The sequence below is a fragment of the Polypterus senegalus genome, chromosome 1 (genome assembly GCF_016835505.1).
Source record: "Polypterus senegalus isolate Bchr_013 chromosome 1, ASM1683550v1, whole genome shotgun sequence".
NCBI lineage: Eukaryota > Metazoa > Chordata > Cladistia > Polypteriformes > Polypteridae > Polypterus > Polypterus senegalus.
The window spans coordinates 177,844,043-177,860,674 of record NC_053154.1 but is presented as its reverse complement, the minus strand read 5'-3'; the positions used below and the strand labels follow the sequence as shown (position 1 = coordinate 177,860,674).

The window sequence follows — 16,632 nt, the reverse complement described above, 5'->3', positions numbered from 1 at the left end:
CATATATTTCAAAGTTGTTTGCATATGATGCAATAAACCCACAAGTCAATTAAAAGCAATAATGGTATTGTCACATATCCAAAGGTTTCTTCTGCAAAATGAATTATATGATTTTCTTTTGTTTGCTGTCTTTCATTTTTAAAATATATGATTTACACAGTTATGCCCTGAGTTAAATTAAACAGTGTGTTACAGTTGAATTAGTCTTCTTTTATCACATATCCCAACTACGTTGAGCTGCATACAGGGAAAGGCTGTATAGGCATCTATGATTGGTCATGTACCTTATCAGGGGGTCCGGTACCCCATACTCAACAACAGAGGCACGGAACATGCAACATTCGGACTCAATGACCCCCACCTCCCTCAGGACGTGGTCGAAGTTCTGCCAGAGGTGGGAGTTGAAGCTGCTTCTGACAGGGGACTCTGCCAGACATTCCCAGCAGACCCTCACAACACATTTGGGCCTACTAGGCCTGACCAGCATCCTCCCCCACCATCGAAGCCTACTCACCACCAGGTGGTGATCAGTTGACAGCTCCGCCCCTCTCTTCACCCGAGTGTCCAAGACATGTGGCCGCAGGTCCGACGACATGACCACAAAGTCGATCATCGAACTGAGGCCTAGGGTGTCCTGGTGCCAAGTGCACCTCTGAACACCCCGTGCTTGAACATCCGTGACAAGCACAGAAGTCCAATAACAAAACACCGCTCGGGTTCAGATCGGGGGAGCCATTCCTCCCAATCATGCCCTTCCAGGTCTCACTGTCATTACCCACGTGAGCATTGAAGTTTCCCAGCAGTACGAGGGAGTCCCCAGAAGGTATGCCCTCTAGCACCCCGTCCAGGGACTCCAAAAAGGGTGGGTTCTCCAAACTGCTGTTCGGTGCATACGCACAAACAACAGTTAGGACCCGTCCCCCCACCCGAAGGCGGAGGGAGGCTACCCTCTCGTCCACCAGGGTAAACCCCAATGAACAGGCTCCAGTCGGGGGGCAATAAGTATGCCCACACCCGCTCGGCGCCTCTCAACGGGGTCAACTCCAAAGTGGTAGAGAGTCCAGCCCCTCTCAAGGAGAGTCCAGAGTCCAAGCTGTATGTCGAGGTGAGCCTGACTATATCTAGCTGGAACCTCTCAACCTCGCGAACCAGCTCAGGCTCTTTCCCCTTCAGAGAGGTGACATTCCACGTCTCAAGAGCCAGCTCCTGTAGCCGAGGATTGAATCGCCAAGGTCCCCGCCTTCGGCCACCACCCAAGTCACACTACACCCGACCTCCTTGGCCCCTCCCATAGGTGGTGAGCCCATGGAAAGGGGGACCCACGTTGCCTTTTCGGGCTGTGCCCGGCCAAGCCCCATGGGTGCAGGCCTGGCCACCAGGCGCTCTCCATCGAGCCCTACCTCCAGGCCTGGCCCCAGTGGGAGGCCCCTGTGACCCGCGTCCAGGTGTGGGAAAACGCCGTCCAAATTTTTTGTTCTTCATAGGAGATTATGTTGAACCGTTCTTTGTCTCTTCCCTCACCTAGGACCAGTTTGCCTTGGGTGACCCTACCAGGGGCATAAAGTGCCAGACAACAGATCTCCTAGGATCACTGGGACATGCAAACCCCTCCACCACAATAAGTTGGCGGTTCGAGGAGGGGTGAAACAAACATATTTACAAAAAAATTACCTTTAAGTTTTTCCACATGACCCTCAACTTGTTTAATGGTTTAATAGATGAATAAATGGATTCCTCTTGTGTGTGTGTGTGTATATATATATATATATATATATATATATATATATATATATATACACAGTGCATCACTTTTTCCACATTTTGTTATGTTACAGCCTTATTCCAAAATGGATTAAATTAATTTTTTTCCTCAGAATTCTACTATACACAACACCTCATAATGACAACGTGAAAAAAGTTAACTTGAGTTTTTTGCAAATTTATTAAAAATAAAAAAATTAAGAAAGCACATGTACATAAGTATTCACGGCCTTTGCCATGAAGCTCAAAACTGAGCTCAGGTGCATCCTGTTTCCCCTAATCATCATTGAGATGTTTCTGCAGCTTAATTGGAGTCCACCTGTGGTAAATTCAGTTGATTGGACATGATTTGGAAAGGCACACACCTGTCTATATAAGGTCCCACACTTGACAGTTCATGTCAGAGCACAAACCAAGCATGAAGTCAAAGGAATTGTCTGTAGACCTCCAAGACAGGATTGTCTTGAGGTACAAATCTAGGGAAGGTTACAGAAAAATTTCTACTGCTTATATATATATATATATATATATATATATATACACACACAATCAGATCGTGTTTCAGACTATGAATGTAATTACTCCGATCTCCAGGCTGTCAAATAAACGAACCACACACCGTGGCGCAGCGTAAAGGGGCAACATCCGAGGTTCGATGCTCGCAGTCGAGAGTGTATTTACAAAAAATATTTACTATTTATTTCTTTTCTAAGACCTGTTCAGTGCAATACGACTTTTGACAAGCACCTCTGGATATTTTACTAAGTCTAAATGCCTCTTTGGATGGTAGAAAACATGTTGTCAAAATTTTAAAGTTGTTTGCAAAATTTGTTTAATAAAAAGGCTCTATATTTTGACTGCAACTGTCATGCAATGTGATTCCTTCTCTTCATTAGTGCCACCCTCTTGAAAACTATTACTTTATGGGGCCATGCAAAAATGTATTAATACTTTTTAATGTACACATTAAAATATTTTTTTGTACAATTCTCATGACAGTGGAATAAGTTATTCTTAGCCAGTAATTGCAGTGGAAAATGTGGTTAACATCCACTCATGCATGGGAAAAAAATACCGTTGAATACCGTGAAACCGGTATAATTTTGAAGAATACCATGATATAGAATTTTGGTCATACCGCCCAGCGCTAGTAATAATCTTTTTTTACATACTGCATCAAAGTTTGATTTTGATTTGAAGTTTGATGCTCTTTCACCTATATTAACCACTACTTCTTGTACTATACTGTAACTGTAATTTAGTAGTAAGTCATTTGCCTCTTATGTCCACCAGTTTATTTTTAGTATTTTGGTATTAGCTTTATCCAGTTCACTGAGTCAGAAACTTGATCTTTTCCATGCTGAATAATACTTTCACATGAAATTTTCATTACCATGAATGTTTTTTATCATGCAATTTTTCTTGAATGCAGATTTCATTATATTTGTGGAACAGCTTACTGTCCCTTCCAATTTATTGAACAGCTCTTTGAGCATTATCCTCAATGCACATTTTCTATCCACTTTCTAGGTCTTTATCTGCATATCTGTGCGTGGTTAATCTGTTTATCAACACCCCAACCTCATCTTTTAGGATGTTGTGGCCACTAGGGGCACACCAGCTCCCTAACCCCTACACAAACAGACTTGGACAAAAGTTCAGCACACACTTTTCCCACCTGCACAGCATAGTTTCAAACACAATTAACATGGCACACACCAATGTCTCTCTTCTTCTCTGCCTGCCTTTGTCCTCCTTCTCCTGATTCTGGGTCCTAGGATGAATGCTGGCAAGATCCAGAAGTACTCCCATGTGTGGTGGAAGCCTGGCAAATTATGGCTGTGTAGCTCCCCCTGGCAGCACCCATGGAACCCTACAGGGCTGTCCCAAACCCCAAGTCTCATGGTGCCTTGTAGGAATTCTGGCCACCGCTGCTACCAGGGGGACTGCCATCTAGTGGCCCGAGGGAGGTACTGTCCTGTGTTTATTCTCGCCCACCTCCCCCATAGTCCTTCTGGTTCACAGGCGTCCCGGCCAGGTAAGGGCCCTGGCCATCCAACACAATGTTTATTTTCATTGTCTTACATAAGGTTTCTTTTTTTAATTTTTTTTTTTTAGCTTTAACTTAACTGTTCTTGGTTTGTCATTCTTATAAAAGCCTAAGGTATATTGTTTTCCATTTTAATTTTTTATGGGTCTTGCATTAAAAAAACAAAATTTACTATGTTTATGTATTTCAATGGTCAGTGTTTTTTTTTCAGCTTTTAATTTAGTTCTCTCTTTTATTTGATTGTCTCATTCCTTATGCACTACTGTATTTTCTGATATTTCTATATTTTAGACGATTTATATTACTCACTAGCCAAATACCCGTGCTTCGCAGCAGAGTAGTGTGTTAAAGAAGTTATGAAAAAGAAAAGGAAACATTTTAAAAATAATGTAAGATGATTGTTAATGTAATTGTTTTGTCATTGTCATGGGTGTTGCTGGCATATATATATATAGACACAGACACACACACACACACATATATATATATATATATATATATATATATATATATATATATATATATATACAGTGGTGTGAAAAACTATTTGCCCCTTTCCTGATTTCTTATTCTTTTGCATGTTTGTCACACAAAATGTTTCTGATCATCAAACACATTTAACCATTAGTCAAATATAACACAAGTAAACACAAAATGCAGTTTTTAAATGATGTTTTTATTATTTAGGGAGAAAAAAATCCAAACCTACATGGCCCTGTGTGAAAAGTAATTGCCCCTTGTTAAAAATAACCTAACTGTGGTGTCTCACACCTGAGTTCAATTTCCGTAGCCACCCCAGGCCTGATTACTGCCACACCTGTTTCAATCAAGAAATCACTTAAATAGGAGCTGCCTGACACAGAGAAGTAGACAAAAAGCACCTCAAAAGCTAGACATCATACCAAGATCCAAAGAAATTCAGGAACAAATGATAACAGAAGTAATTGAGATCTATCAGTCTGGTAAAGGTTATAAAGCCATTTCTAAAGCTTTGTGACTCCAGCGAACCACAGTGAGAGCCATTATCCACAAATGGCAAAAACATGGAACAGTGGTGAACCTTCCCAGGAGTGGCCGGCTGACCAAAATTACCCCAAGAACGCAGAGAGACGACTCATCCGAGAGGTCACAAAGACCCCAGGACAACGTCTAAAGAACTGCAGGCCTCACTTGCCTCAATTAAGGTCAGTGTTCACGACTCCACCATAAGAAAGAGACAGGGCAAAACCGGCCTGCATGGCAGATTTCCAAGACGCAAACCACTGTTAAGCAAAAGAACATTAGGGCTCGTCTCAATTTTGCTAAGAAACATCTCAATGATTGCCAAGACTTTTGGGAAAATACCTTGTGCACTGATGAGACAAAAGTTGAACTTTTTGGAAGGCAAATGTCCCGTTACATCTGGCGTAAAAGGAACACAACATTTCAGAAAAAGAACATCATACCAACAGTAAAATATGGTGGTGGTATTGTGATGGTCTGGGGTTGTTTTGCTGCTTCAGGACCTGGAAGGCTTGCTGTAAAAGATGGAACCATGAATTTACTGTCTACCAAAAAATCCTGAAGGAGAATGTCCGCCATCTGTTCGTCAACTCAAGCTGAAGCAATCTTGGGTGCTGCAACAGGACAATGACCCAAAACACACCAGCAAATCCACCTCTGAATGGCTGAAGAAAAACAAAATGAAGACTTTGGAGTGGCCTAGTCAAAGTCCTGACCTGAATCCAATTGAGATACTATGGCATGACCTTAAAAAGGTGGTTCATGCTAGAAAACTCTCAAATAAAGCTGAATTACAACAATTCTGCAAAGATGAGTGGGCCAAAATTCCTCCAGAGTGCTGTAAAAGACTCATTGAAAGTTATCGCAAAAGCTTGATTGCAGTTATTGCTGCTAAGATGGCCCAACCAGTTATTAGGTTCAGGGGCAATTACTTTTGCACACAGGGCCATGTAGGTTTGGATTTTTTCTCCCTAAATAATAAAACCATCATTTAAAAACTGCATTTTGTGTTTACTTGTGTTATATTTGACTAATGGTTAAATGTGTTTGATGATCAGAAACATTTTGTGTGACAAACATGCAAAAGAATAAGAAATCAGGAAGGGGCAAATAGTTTTTCACACCACTATATATATATATATATATATATATATATATATATGTATATATATATATATATATATATATATATGTGTGTGTGTGTGTGCCTGTGTCTATTATATATAATATTACTTTTGAGAATGCAACGTATAGTTTTGTTCTGGAGGAAAGCAATGTTGCCTCAAATCAATGGCAACCTTTTGTAGGGTGTGTCCCTGAGACTTATTAATTGTCATCGCGAAGCAGAGCCTTACTGGAAATTTGAGGCATTTCAATTGAAATGGGAGATCAGGGGGTATAACGGTGATGCCAGGAATACATTCAGAGTGTGGCGCTCTGCTGTTTTTTTGTGTAGTTGCGTTCACACAGCCTCTCCGCTGCTTTATAAACGAACGCCATATAAAGCCGTCACCTTGTCAATTGTGTAATGCGTTTTTTGAACAGGTTTGATGCATGGAAGTGATCACTCATACTGCGTTCAGTAAGTTCATGTGAGCTGCTCTCTTGTGTGATGTTGCAATGTCCACGGCTTAATTTAATGTTAAGTAACTTAAAAGTTTCTGGCTGCACTCTGGTTGTAATATGACGAAGCTGCGCGAGGTCACTTTTGAGAATGCAAGTATAGTTGTCCAGGAGAAAAGCAATCTTGCCTGAAATCAATGGCATCATTTTGTAGGGTCTGTCCCTGAGACTTATTACTTGTCATCGTGCAGCAGAGCCTTACTGGAAATTGGAGGCATCTGAATTGAAATGGGAGATCAGAGGGTATAAAGGGGACGCAAGGAATACATTGAGTGTGGAGAAACTCTAGAGACAGGGTGTGTATTAACTTGTGGATTTTTCTGTGAGTATTTGGTGGCAGTGTGACGAAGTTGCTTCAGAAGACGGCGTTAGCCGTGGAGCTCAGCTCAGAGCGAAATGAGGTGAATGGGAGGGGAGATGATGACGTGACTCCCCACCCACCTTAACTGTCAATCCCCGACAAACACAGTCTCTCGGAATTTGCATAAGCACAGCCCTTCACCTGCAATTTTAACTTAGTTACAAAGTGATCAAAACTCTCATTTATATCCTACGTCCTCTCATTAAACTTGTATCCCGCATTACCCGTGGACATGACAAACACCAGCGGCAGCCTGTCTATGAACTTAATTTAAACTTTAAGTTTACACCGTGCTTTGTTTCCGAAGTAGCAGCACTCATGAATATGGTTGTAAATGTCAGTCGCTCGCTTCTTATTGTTTCGCTGCCTTCTCAATTATATAATGCATGTTTTCTTCAGCGCTTTTTGGAGCTCTTCCTGGTTTTCTACGTACTGCGTTGATAGTCAGTTCACGTGATTACGTGGGAGGTGTGATGATGTCACACGAAACTCCGCCCCCCACGGCCATCCAGCTCAACTCCATTACAGTATATGGAGAAAAATAGCTTCCAGTTATGACCATTACGCGTAGAATTTCGAAATGAAACCTGCCAAACTTTTGTAAGTAAGCTGTAAGGAATGAGTCTGCCAAATTTCAGCCTTCTACCTACACGGGAACTTGGAGAATTAGTGATGAGTCAGTGAGTGAGTGAGTGAGTGAGTCAGTCAGTCAGTGAGGGCTTTGCCTTTTATTAGTATAGATTCCAGCATTGTAAATTTTATTTAGGCTACATATGTAATGGTCTTTCATCTTGTCCATGGTGACATTTTTTCAATTAACAATTACTTCCACGGCAGCATTTAAAAAAAAATAGTGGACGCATTTTATATTTTTGATATATGTATTGTGACTTATTATTTTTCAATAATCCATTTAAAGTATCTAAAAGTAATACTAATGCCAGTGAATAAGTCCAATCAGCATGCAATAATATTACCACTATCTTGTTCTTTATTTAAGGTACATTTATGGGCAGATACTAATCCCTGAAGTGAAAGATGCCCCAAAACCAAGCATCCACTTAATCTGGACTCCTGTTCCCACAAGCCTAACTCTGCCTGAGGGGAAGACGAGTGCTAGCTGGGTGTTTCTAATAGCAGTGGCAGAAACAGCAGACCAAGCAAAAGACAGCTATTCTAATGGACTGGCTCTGATTGCCAGTGGCAAACTGTGCTCTTCTCACAAGTGTGCCTGGGCAGAACTTTGGTCACTTTGTGGTATAAGAGTAGCAGGTCTTCTTGCTTTAAACCAGGTCCTAATTGGCTGTGTCTACTACCTGCTCAGTGCACTTCCACCTTTGAAAGTAGAAGGCTTCCTGTTTAATGGCATTAGCCCAGGTGGGCTTAGTAATGGTAAAAAGGGAGAGGACTACTGGGGACATGTCTTCTGGGATCAGGTAAGAGGATCGATGATCATTGAGCCATTCACAACTCAGTAAATATATAATTTTTTAACTTTAATATTTTAGCAGAAGCCTTCCCAGTGATACCCAGATTTTATTTGAGAACTAATCTCCTTCTGCATAATTAAGCAAATGAGCTTTTGGCTTCTACTGCAACTGGAAGGGTATTGCTCAACCTCAATGCCTCTAACAGGGTACACCTTTGTGAAAGGTAACCCATCAACTCTAAAGAGCATACGCTTATTATATATTGAAGAACTGCTTACTTTACATGCCAGTACTCCAAATGTTTTAACTTGTGTCTTTCAATTCAGTGTTAGTTTTATAAAACTTATGATAGCTGAACATTTTTGGAGCTCAGTTCATATATGTCTTAATTACCTGCAGATGAAAATGTCCTATCATCTTTGAAATTCTTTATTCTGCAGGTTTTCACTTCAGACCTTTATGATTATCAATGCAATTTGAAAGTTTAAAGTATATCTCAAAGGCAGTGGGTAAATCCCTCGTGAGCTTTGTTTTGTAAAATTTGCTGATTTTGCTAAAGTATGCATAGAAATGCATACTTTGCATTTGACCACCCTTCTTTTGTGCATTATGTGTTTAGGATGTATGGATATATCCCAATGTCCTCCTCCTCCTTCCGGCCATGGCACATGCCATTCTGAGTTACAGGATTCGTACCCTAAAAGGAGCAAAAAAAAATGCTTTGAGTCAAGGATATAAGGTGCTGACTGAATCTTAATTTGACAGGCATCAAAATCTAAAGTCAATGATAGCTTTTTGACAGAGTTGCATCTTCTCAATGTTACCTATTCAGCTTGGGCTTTTCTACCCACTTTGTCTTCAGGGTGTCAAGTTTGCATGGGAGAGTGCTTTAACTGGTGAGGAGATGTGTCCAGAAGAAATATATGGCCAGAAGGAGATTCACATCAATGGAGATGTCTGCTTTGCCTTTCAGCAGTATCTGTATGCAACAGGGGTATGTATTTTAGCATCACTCGCTTCAAAATAGCTGCCCAGTGCTTCTTTCAGAATAACTGTTGAATCCAGCTTGGCCCATCCTACACACAATGGCTTTTAATGGCTGCTACTGCTTTCTGAAGGAAAGGTGACTGCAGTCTCTTTTTAATAATAAGTCTTTACAGTTATAGAGCGCTTTTCTCACAACTCAAAGCATTCTGCATGCAGGGAGGACTTGGGACATGAACCCATGATCTCCTTACTGCGAGGCAGCACTGTCTTGTCTGTCTACGCCCTCCACATGGTCAAATCTAGCATATAACAGCACTTTGGGGTTTTTTCACTCTTATTATTTGTCCAGACTACCCTACAATAAAAATACTGGGCAATTAAAATGTATTGGTTAATAGAGTTTTTGCTGTCACTTTCCATTATACTAGTAGTCTTTGAATGGTAGATGGGTTTACTTTGGATAAATGTCTTGTAGCTCCCTGAAGAAAGTATTTAATAGAATGCATGTCATCTTAGAATTGCAGATTGCCCACTGATCATTCTAAGTTTTTTCAAATCTGCAAGTAATCTCATGTTTCAAAATCCATTGCAGCTAGAGGTATTAATCTGAGTTTACAAAAGAATAAATTAATTGGGTGTACTAAAAGCATAATCTAATAGAGCTACGTGAAAAGATTCAAAAGTCCGTTTTAAATAATAACATGGCAACGATCAGCTTATTAGCAGTAAACAAAATTATCATGTATATGCCCATTGGTTTATTCCAGCACCTAATTACCTCTGAGATATTTTTCAGCTCATCTTGACCCTTTACTAGCAGACCTGGTTCAGATCTGCTTTTAATTCTATCAGCAAATATATACTTAAAATATAAATCACAGCACAAATCTCATCTCACACTTAAAGACTGCTAAGGCTCACCTCCAGGCCAATATCTAATGAAAGTGTGCAATCTGTTCTTGTTTGAATAGTAATTAAGTTGTTTGTACTACAAAACATATTTATTTAAATATAGTATTGTAGGGACCAGGATTTATCCCAGCAGCTTTAGGATCAAAGCAGGAACAAACCAAGGATGGATTGGCACATCACTGCAGGACACATCCAGGTTGACCTACACTAGTCAATATAAACTGCATGTTTTTGGGATCCATGATATTCCAACACAAGAGGTATAGAAACAACTTTGCACAGGAAGTGAATTTGTCAGTATTGAAACTCTGGCCTTTTATAGAACTAGGGGGCTTTGCCCCCTGCTCGCTTTGCTCGTCAACCCCGGTGTTTTGTTTTCCAGATACACACTTGTAAGATTTTTTTTTTCTTTGAATTGTTGCTATTTCATTAGTTTCACTTTTATTTCAGAACTTCTGTAAAACCAATATTTGGAATCTTTCCTGTCCCAATACGCTGAATCTTTAAATGAGGTCTGTGAGACTTGTGTTTAATGACTTTGTACCATAATTTATGATAGGTTTCTCTGTTTGGAATTTCAGCACAGACAAAACGATCCATATCATCAGCAAGTTAATATTTTTTTTTTGCAAAGTAACCAGTAAATGCATGCGAGTTAAACCCCATGTATGAAATTCTCTGACTTAAACTAATTTCCTTTTGTTTGCGTCAGTGCGATCTGTGATTTTTTTTTTTTAAATACTGTGGCGACTGACGTAATAAAATGGCACAAATGTTCTACTTTAACAATTGCCAAATGTGTACCCCAAACACAACTGTCTAGCACCCTCTCCAACCCCTCCTCACATGGGTCTCGCCTCCCCCTGACTGCATCAATCAGTACCCAGCTATCAGTCTTCCGTGCTGTACTCTGCCCTCCCATTGCTTTTCATTAGTTTAACTTTTACTTCTGTAAAAACAATATTTGGAATCTTTCGTGTCCCACTATGCTGAATCTTTTAAATGAGGTCTGTGAGACTTGTGTTTAATGACTTTGTACCATAATTTAGGATAGGTTTCTCTGTTTGGAATTTCAACACAGACAAAACGATCCACATCATCAGCAGTTAATAATTTTTTTGCAAAGTAATAAATAGATTAATTTGAGTTAAACCCCGTTTTTGAAATTCTCTGACTTAAAATAATTTCCTTTTGTTTTTTGTCAGTGCGATCTGTGCTATCTTTTATTTTTTTTGATACTGTAGCAACTGATGTAATAACATGTCACAAAAGTTCTACTTTAACAATCACCGACTGCATAACCCCACACACAACTTTCTAGCACCCTCTCCAAACCCTCCTCCCTTGGGTGTCGCCTCCCCCTTACCGCATCAATCAGCACCCAGATATCAGTATGCCGTGCTGTACTCTGCCCTCCCTCGAGCAGACCTAACAGTCACTTAAAACAAAAAAGGCTTCAGCTTGGCTGGGATGCTACAATACTTTCGCCTGTTACTGCTATCACATTCTGTACCTTTCTCTGCATATGTATCGTGCCTTGGGTGTCTTTTCTCCTTGATGCTCTTTCTTCTTTGCTAAAGTCACATGACTGAATGTTTTGCTGGCTGTCCATGGTCTTATTTGATAAGAAGGGCATGTCTTGCAAGAATCTTATGTTCCATGGCCCCGCGAGATGCTCCGTTGTCAGTCTTTTTTGTCTCACGGGTCTTTAAAATGTCTTTCGAGAACTTCCGAGAAGATCATGTCTCGTCGCCTGGCTTTTACATTCCAGGATTTTCTTTTATATATAGAGAGATGGCAGCAGTGCTCAACAGCTCACCAACACACCCCTGTTTGAAACTTTCAGTATGTAGTAGCAGTAGTAATAATAGTATTGTCATATGTACTGAGTACAGTGAAATTCTCACTTGCATGTCCAATCATCGATCAATACATCACCAATCTAAACTATGATATTGAAAAACTTACTATATCAACATAATCAGATAATCAAACAACAAGATAGAAGACTTTCATATTGCCATTACATTTTTACACTTAAGCATTTTTGTTGGACAGACTTACCCCTTTAATTGCCCTCAGAAGATTGTACTGATTAATGCAGTATATATGTAGTGAAAAGTCAAGTTTTGCTTGACTTTTCACTACATTCATAATGGCTAACACAGTACAACACCCTAGTACAGCAGTATATATGTATATTTTAAACTATTTTATTGTTTTGTATTGTACAGATTCAGTTTTAAAAGTTTTCATTTTAATTTATTTTGAGAAAGTTTTTTTTTCCCCTTATCTCATTCTGTGTTTATGTGATGTATTAGGAGTCGGCACATGACCATGTCTCGCCAGTTATGTCATAGGATGTGACAGTATAATTATGGTGGTTGTTTCATTCTGTCTCATCCCTATGTTAGATAAAATTCAATAAAAACAATTCTAGTGTGTGCTAGCTTTCAAACAAGTTAGCCGTAGTGTCAGGTTTTGTTTTGGTTTATTCAACTCTTTTCTGCCTTTCTGTCTCTGAACTGTCCTTGTATATGTGATGAGAGATGTACTATTATGTATTATTATGTCTTTGCGACCCATCTTACATACAGAGGGAGGTTGTGGTGGGGAAAGGTGAAAATGGGGACATCTGAAAACCAGTAGCTTTTTGCACAATAATTTAACATATTTTCACAGAACTTTTTTTCTTTATACTTAGTAGTTTGTGTTTCATCTCTGACCATTGTTAACACAGCATTTTCATATACAATTTCAAATTACATAAGTTTATAGTTCAAGGTACTGTCATTATATTTTTCATAGCAATGAAAACTATTTTTTCTAGTCCTCTTGCTGAAGAAACAGCAATATGATACATAGCAAACTCAAATTAATAAACAGAGCTATTACAAAGAAAATGAGTAAATAAACAAAGAAATAACTGTTCCACGTTACAAATAAAACGTAAATAAATAAATATTATATGTAAGCATACAACACATGCTAGACAGAGCAAAGAACAATAAGAAAGTAAAACTGAATCACAACTACAAACTAATTGGTGCTTCTTGATCACAGGTGAACTGATTTTATGGGAGTTTAATCTTCCGTGGGTCAAATCTTTTAAGAGTCTGCAAGTACAGCATTCAATATTACAACTTTCTGAATGGCATGGTGGCAAAGAGTGTGTGGGTTATGTGACAGTGGAAAAAGCACAGGGCATTCTTTAGGCCTCTTGCACAATTCTGCAGTTAGCATATACAGTATGCAGATAAACTGGCAAAGAGCAAATGAGGTAAACGTGTGCAAAGCAAACCAGAACCCCAATATTCAGATAGTGTTTAGTGTTTATTATATTTGTTTTGCACAGAGACAGTTTAGAGGATCAGCCTCACTATTTATACTTCATGTGAAGTAAATACACCATTCTCCCTTTCCTTTGGGTTATTACCAAGAAGTTAGTCTTGTCACAAGCATGACATTACAAATATTAATAAACTATGGATATACAGTATGCAGTGACATCTACGGGAATTCAGCAGAATTAAGAACTTACTGTTTTCAAATAATATGGAGCTTCCATAACAGAAAAAAGTGAATGAGGATATATTCTCAAATTTTTACCAGTGAAATGATCTTGCTGTCAAATATTAAGACTACATTTTATTATAACTATTATGATAGAGCTATATTTAAAAAAATGGTGTCAAAATAGGTAACATTGCCACCTCACCGCATTGTGGTCCTAGGTTTGATTGTAATGCATTCTGTGTATAATATGCCTATTTACATGACATTCTTTCTAACAAAATCTTTATATGATATATTATTTTATTTAATATAATGTCTTTTTCCAGTGAGTATCAGCCAGCATAGTACAAAATATTTACTATTCATACTGTATTTTGGATACAGCATGTTAAGTGACTGCTTAGTGTCAATCAATGCAATGCAATTTTCAAACTTTAGCATCCTCCCAAAGTTTAGAGCCATGATCCTAGTCAAATATAGGACTCCTGGTATACAGCTGTCTGTATATCTATGTGTGTGTGTGGTATTTTTGTAGATCTTGTAATTGGACTGAATAGATTTCAGTGTGGGTTTCTGCCTACTTTTTGCCTACTGCTGTTGGCTTTGGCTAGTCCAGTAAATACCAGAACATTTCAGCAATAGATGGATAAATGTTATATGCATTTCACAAAAATATTTGGCATGTTTGAACTTTTGCAAGCAACTTCTAGTTTGTGTAATATTTTTTATACACAGACCTATTTTATATGGCAAAATAAAAGTTGATAATGGTCTCTTTGTTTAGTTTTTTATTTTTACCCATAAATTTAATGAGACTCTCTCCAATCACTTTATTTATTTAAGGATTTGTCTCTTTTTCGCGAAGAAGGAGGATGGGCCCTGGTGCAGGGCATTGCAGAATACTGGGTCAGTCGAGTGACTTGGAACACAGAGCATGGGTGGTATGAGATCAAAGGTAAGAGCACATAATGGAAATGTCCAGCTAGTGCTTTTGTTTTACTCACATTTGAATCCTGTTTACGTTTAATCTAGGTGTGATGCCCCCTGATGAGTACCATGTTGACGTGGATAATTCTGTGTATACCAATGTTGTGGCCAAATACAGGTATGTGGGCAAGTGCTATGTTTAGTATGTTGTACCATTGTGATTCTTTATTGATGCAAGCAGGTACATTGGTGGCCCTTAACCCATATTATGGTTGAGGAAGGGATGCATGTTTGCCCAGTGATGAAAACAGCATCCTGTCCAGTGCTTTTTTCCTGTCTTACAATACAATTACAACAAATTTAATTTCTTCACGTTGCTTCATTTTAAAAGGTGACATATCAAGTTACAAATTACCAGTGATGAGACTTATATAGTGTTTGTGCGGAGGCAGAGGGCGCCCCTTCTCTGGATGTGAGCAGCCTGCCTCACGTCCTCACTTATCGGAGGAACCGGCTCTCTTCCTTCGATTCCTCCTCTTTCTCTGGGACACTGTGGCGGTTTGGGTCTTCCTATGGGTAAGGTTTAGACCCTGTCCCGTCTGTGTCCTTTTAGAGCGACGTGAGACCGCCGCTGGCTCGGGGCATAGGGCACTAGGACTCACGGCACTCATCAGCTGGCTTCCTGCCTGCCCTCTCGTTCTCTCCCCCCTCACCACACGATCAGCTCCCACCGCCGCATCCACTATCGGAGCACCCCCACTTGAATCCGATCACTTCCATCCCTGTTCTATTCGGTGGGGCCTCCCTTATCCTTTACGGGGCTGGTTCCACTTCCCTGTCCCGCCGTGCCATTCCGGCCAGAGGATCCAACGTCGTGTTGATCCGTACGGACGCGATCATCTTTACCTCCAGCTTCTTCAATTCCTCTCGGAGGGCACATATTATCTGCAATATCGACTCTGGGCTGAAGGAACTCCCCCAGCTCACGCAGAGCTGCCGTCAAGCACAAACAGTCAGCCAGTGGTGGACTACCTGTCAATCAGTCACACATGCCGGTTGCCTTCCATGGGACCATCTCCTCAGCCCAATCAGGTCCTTCCACGGCTCGGGACGGACATTCGTTGGTCCCGCCTCTGACAAATAATCGGTGGGCACGCAACACATACTGTCCAATCCCTTGCCTGTCTCGGAGAGGGACTTCAGGTCTAAGGCCATCTTGTTTCCCCTGTTCCTGGTGTGGTGGCGTGCCTTCGGGCAACTCGCCAGCTGCCGCGGCTTTCCGAGCTGCAGAGACTCCTCCTCCGCAGCTCTTCCTGCTGCTACCGCGCTGATGAAGCCCAGCAGATTGGCATGCATTTGCCACTGACACAGATCCTCCCTGCCTGCAACACAAAATGTAAGTCTGACCCCCCTAGGGCTAACTGTTGTTGGGCAGGACACTTACCTACCGGGTCCCGTCTGTCCGAGGTGCCTGCCTAAGCATGGCCTTCCTAGATGCGATGCCGTCCCGGATGTTCTCAGCGACGGCACGCTCATAGGAGCCTGCTGCACTCTGGCTATGCCTGTTGTTGTCACTCCGCACCAGGTGGAACTGGCTCTTCTGTGGACCGGTGGCGGTCCCTTGGGTTAATCGCTCCCGCGGGGTTGTTCATGTGCCGCTCCCGCGACGTGTGTGTGTGGGCTTACCTGCTGTGCCAGACTGCCCACAAAATTATTTTTAATGATGCGTCCCCGCCTTGAACCAGGCGGAGAGTCCCATCTGGGATGCTATTGTGGGGAACAGCCCAGACACAGGTAGACATCGTTCAAAGCACCAACACGTTTATTTACAAGAATATTTACGTGCAACACAGCACACAACCCACTTTCACCCCAAAGTCCAGGCCTTTCCAATGTCTCTCTCTCTCTCTCTCTCTTCTCTTCTCTCTTCTCTCTCTCTCTCTCAGGTCCGCCTTCACTCCTCTCATCCGAGCTCCATCCTCTTCCACCTGACTCCAGCCATCGAATGGAGGGAGGCGGCCCCTTTTATGCTCACTCGGACATGCCTCAGGTGCCTCCTAACC

General features: G+C 40.8%; 1 protein-coding gene across 5 annotated transcripts in view; it reads left to right on the top strand.

The window, feature by feature from the left end:
- The window catches only part of pgghg (protein-glucosylgalactosylhydroxylysine glucosidase), a 44,636-nt gene that overhangs the window by 6,929 nt on the left and 21,075 nt on the right, over window positions 1-16,632 (top strand). For 4 of the 5 annotated variants that reach the window (XR_005634960.1, XM_039763604.1, XM_039763627.1 and 1 more), the window contains 5 exons: window positions 7,798-8,233; window positions 8,847-8,966; window positions 9,090-9,221; window positions 14,486-14,597; window positions 14,675-14,747. Coding sequence is in view for 4 of the 5 variants with exons in the window: in XM_039763604.1 (XP_039619538.1) it covers window positions 7,798-8,233; window positions 8,847-8,966; window positions 9,090-9,221; window positions 14,486-14,597; window positions 14,675-14,747 (873 nt within the window). In the remaining variant the exon portion in view is untranslated. The remainder of the gene's footprint in view (window positions 1-7,797; window positions 8,234-8,846; window positions 8,967-9,089; window positions 9,222-14,485; window positions 14,598-14,674; window positions 14,748-16,632) is intronic. The other variant, XM_039763612.1, reaches the window with a different exon arrangement.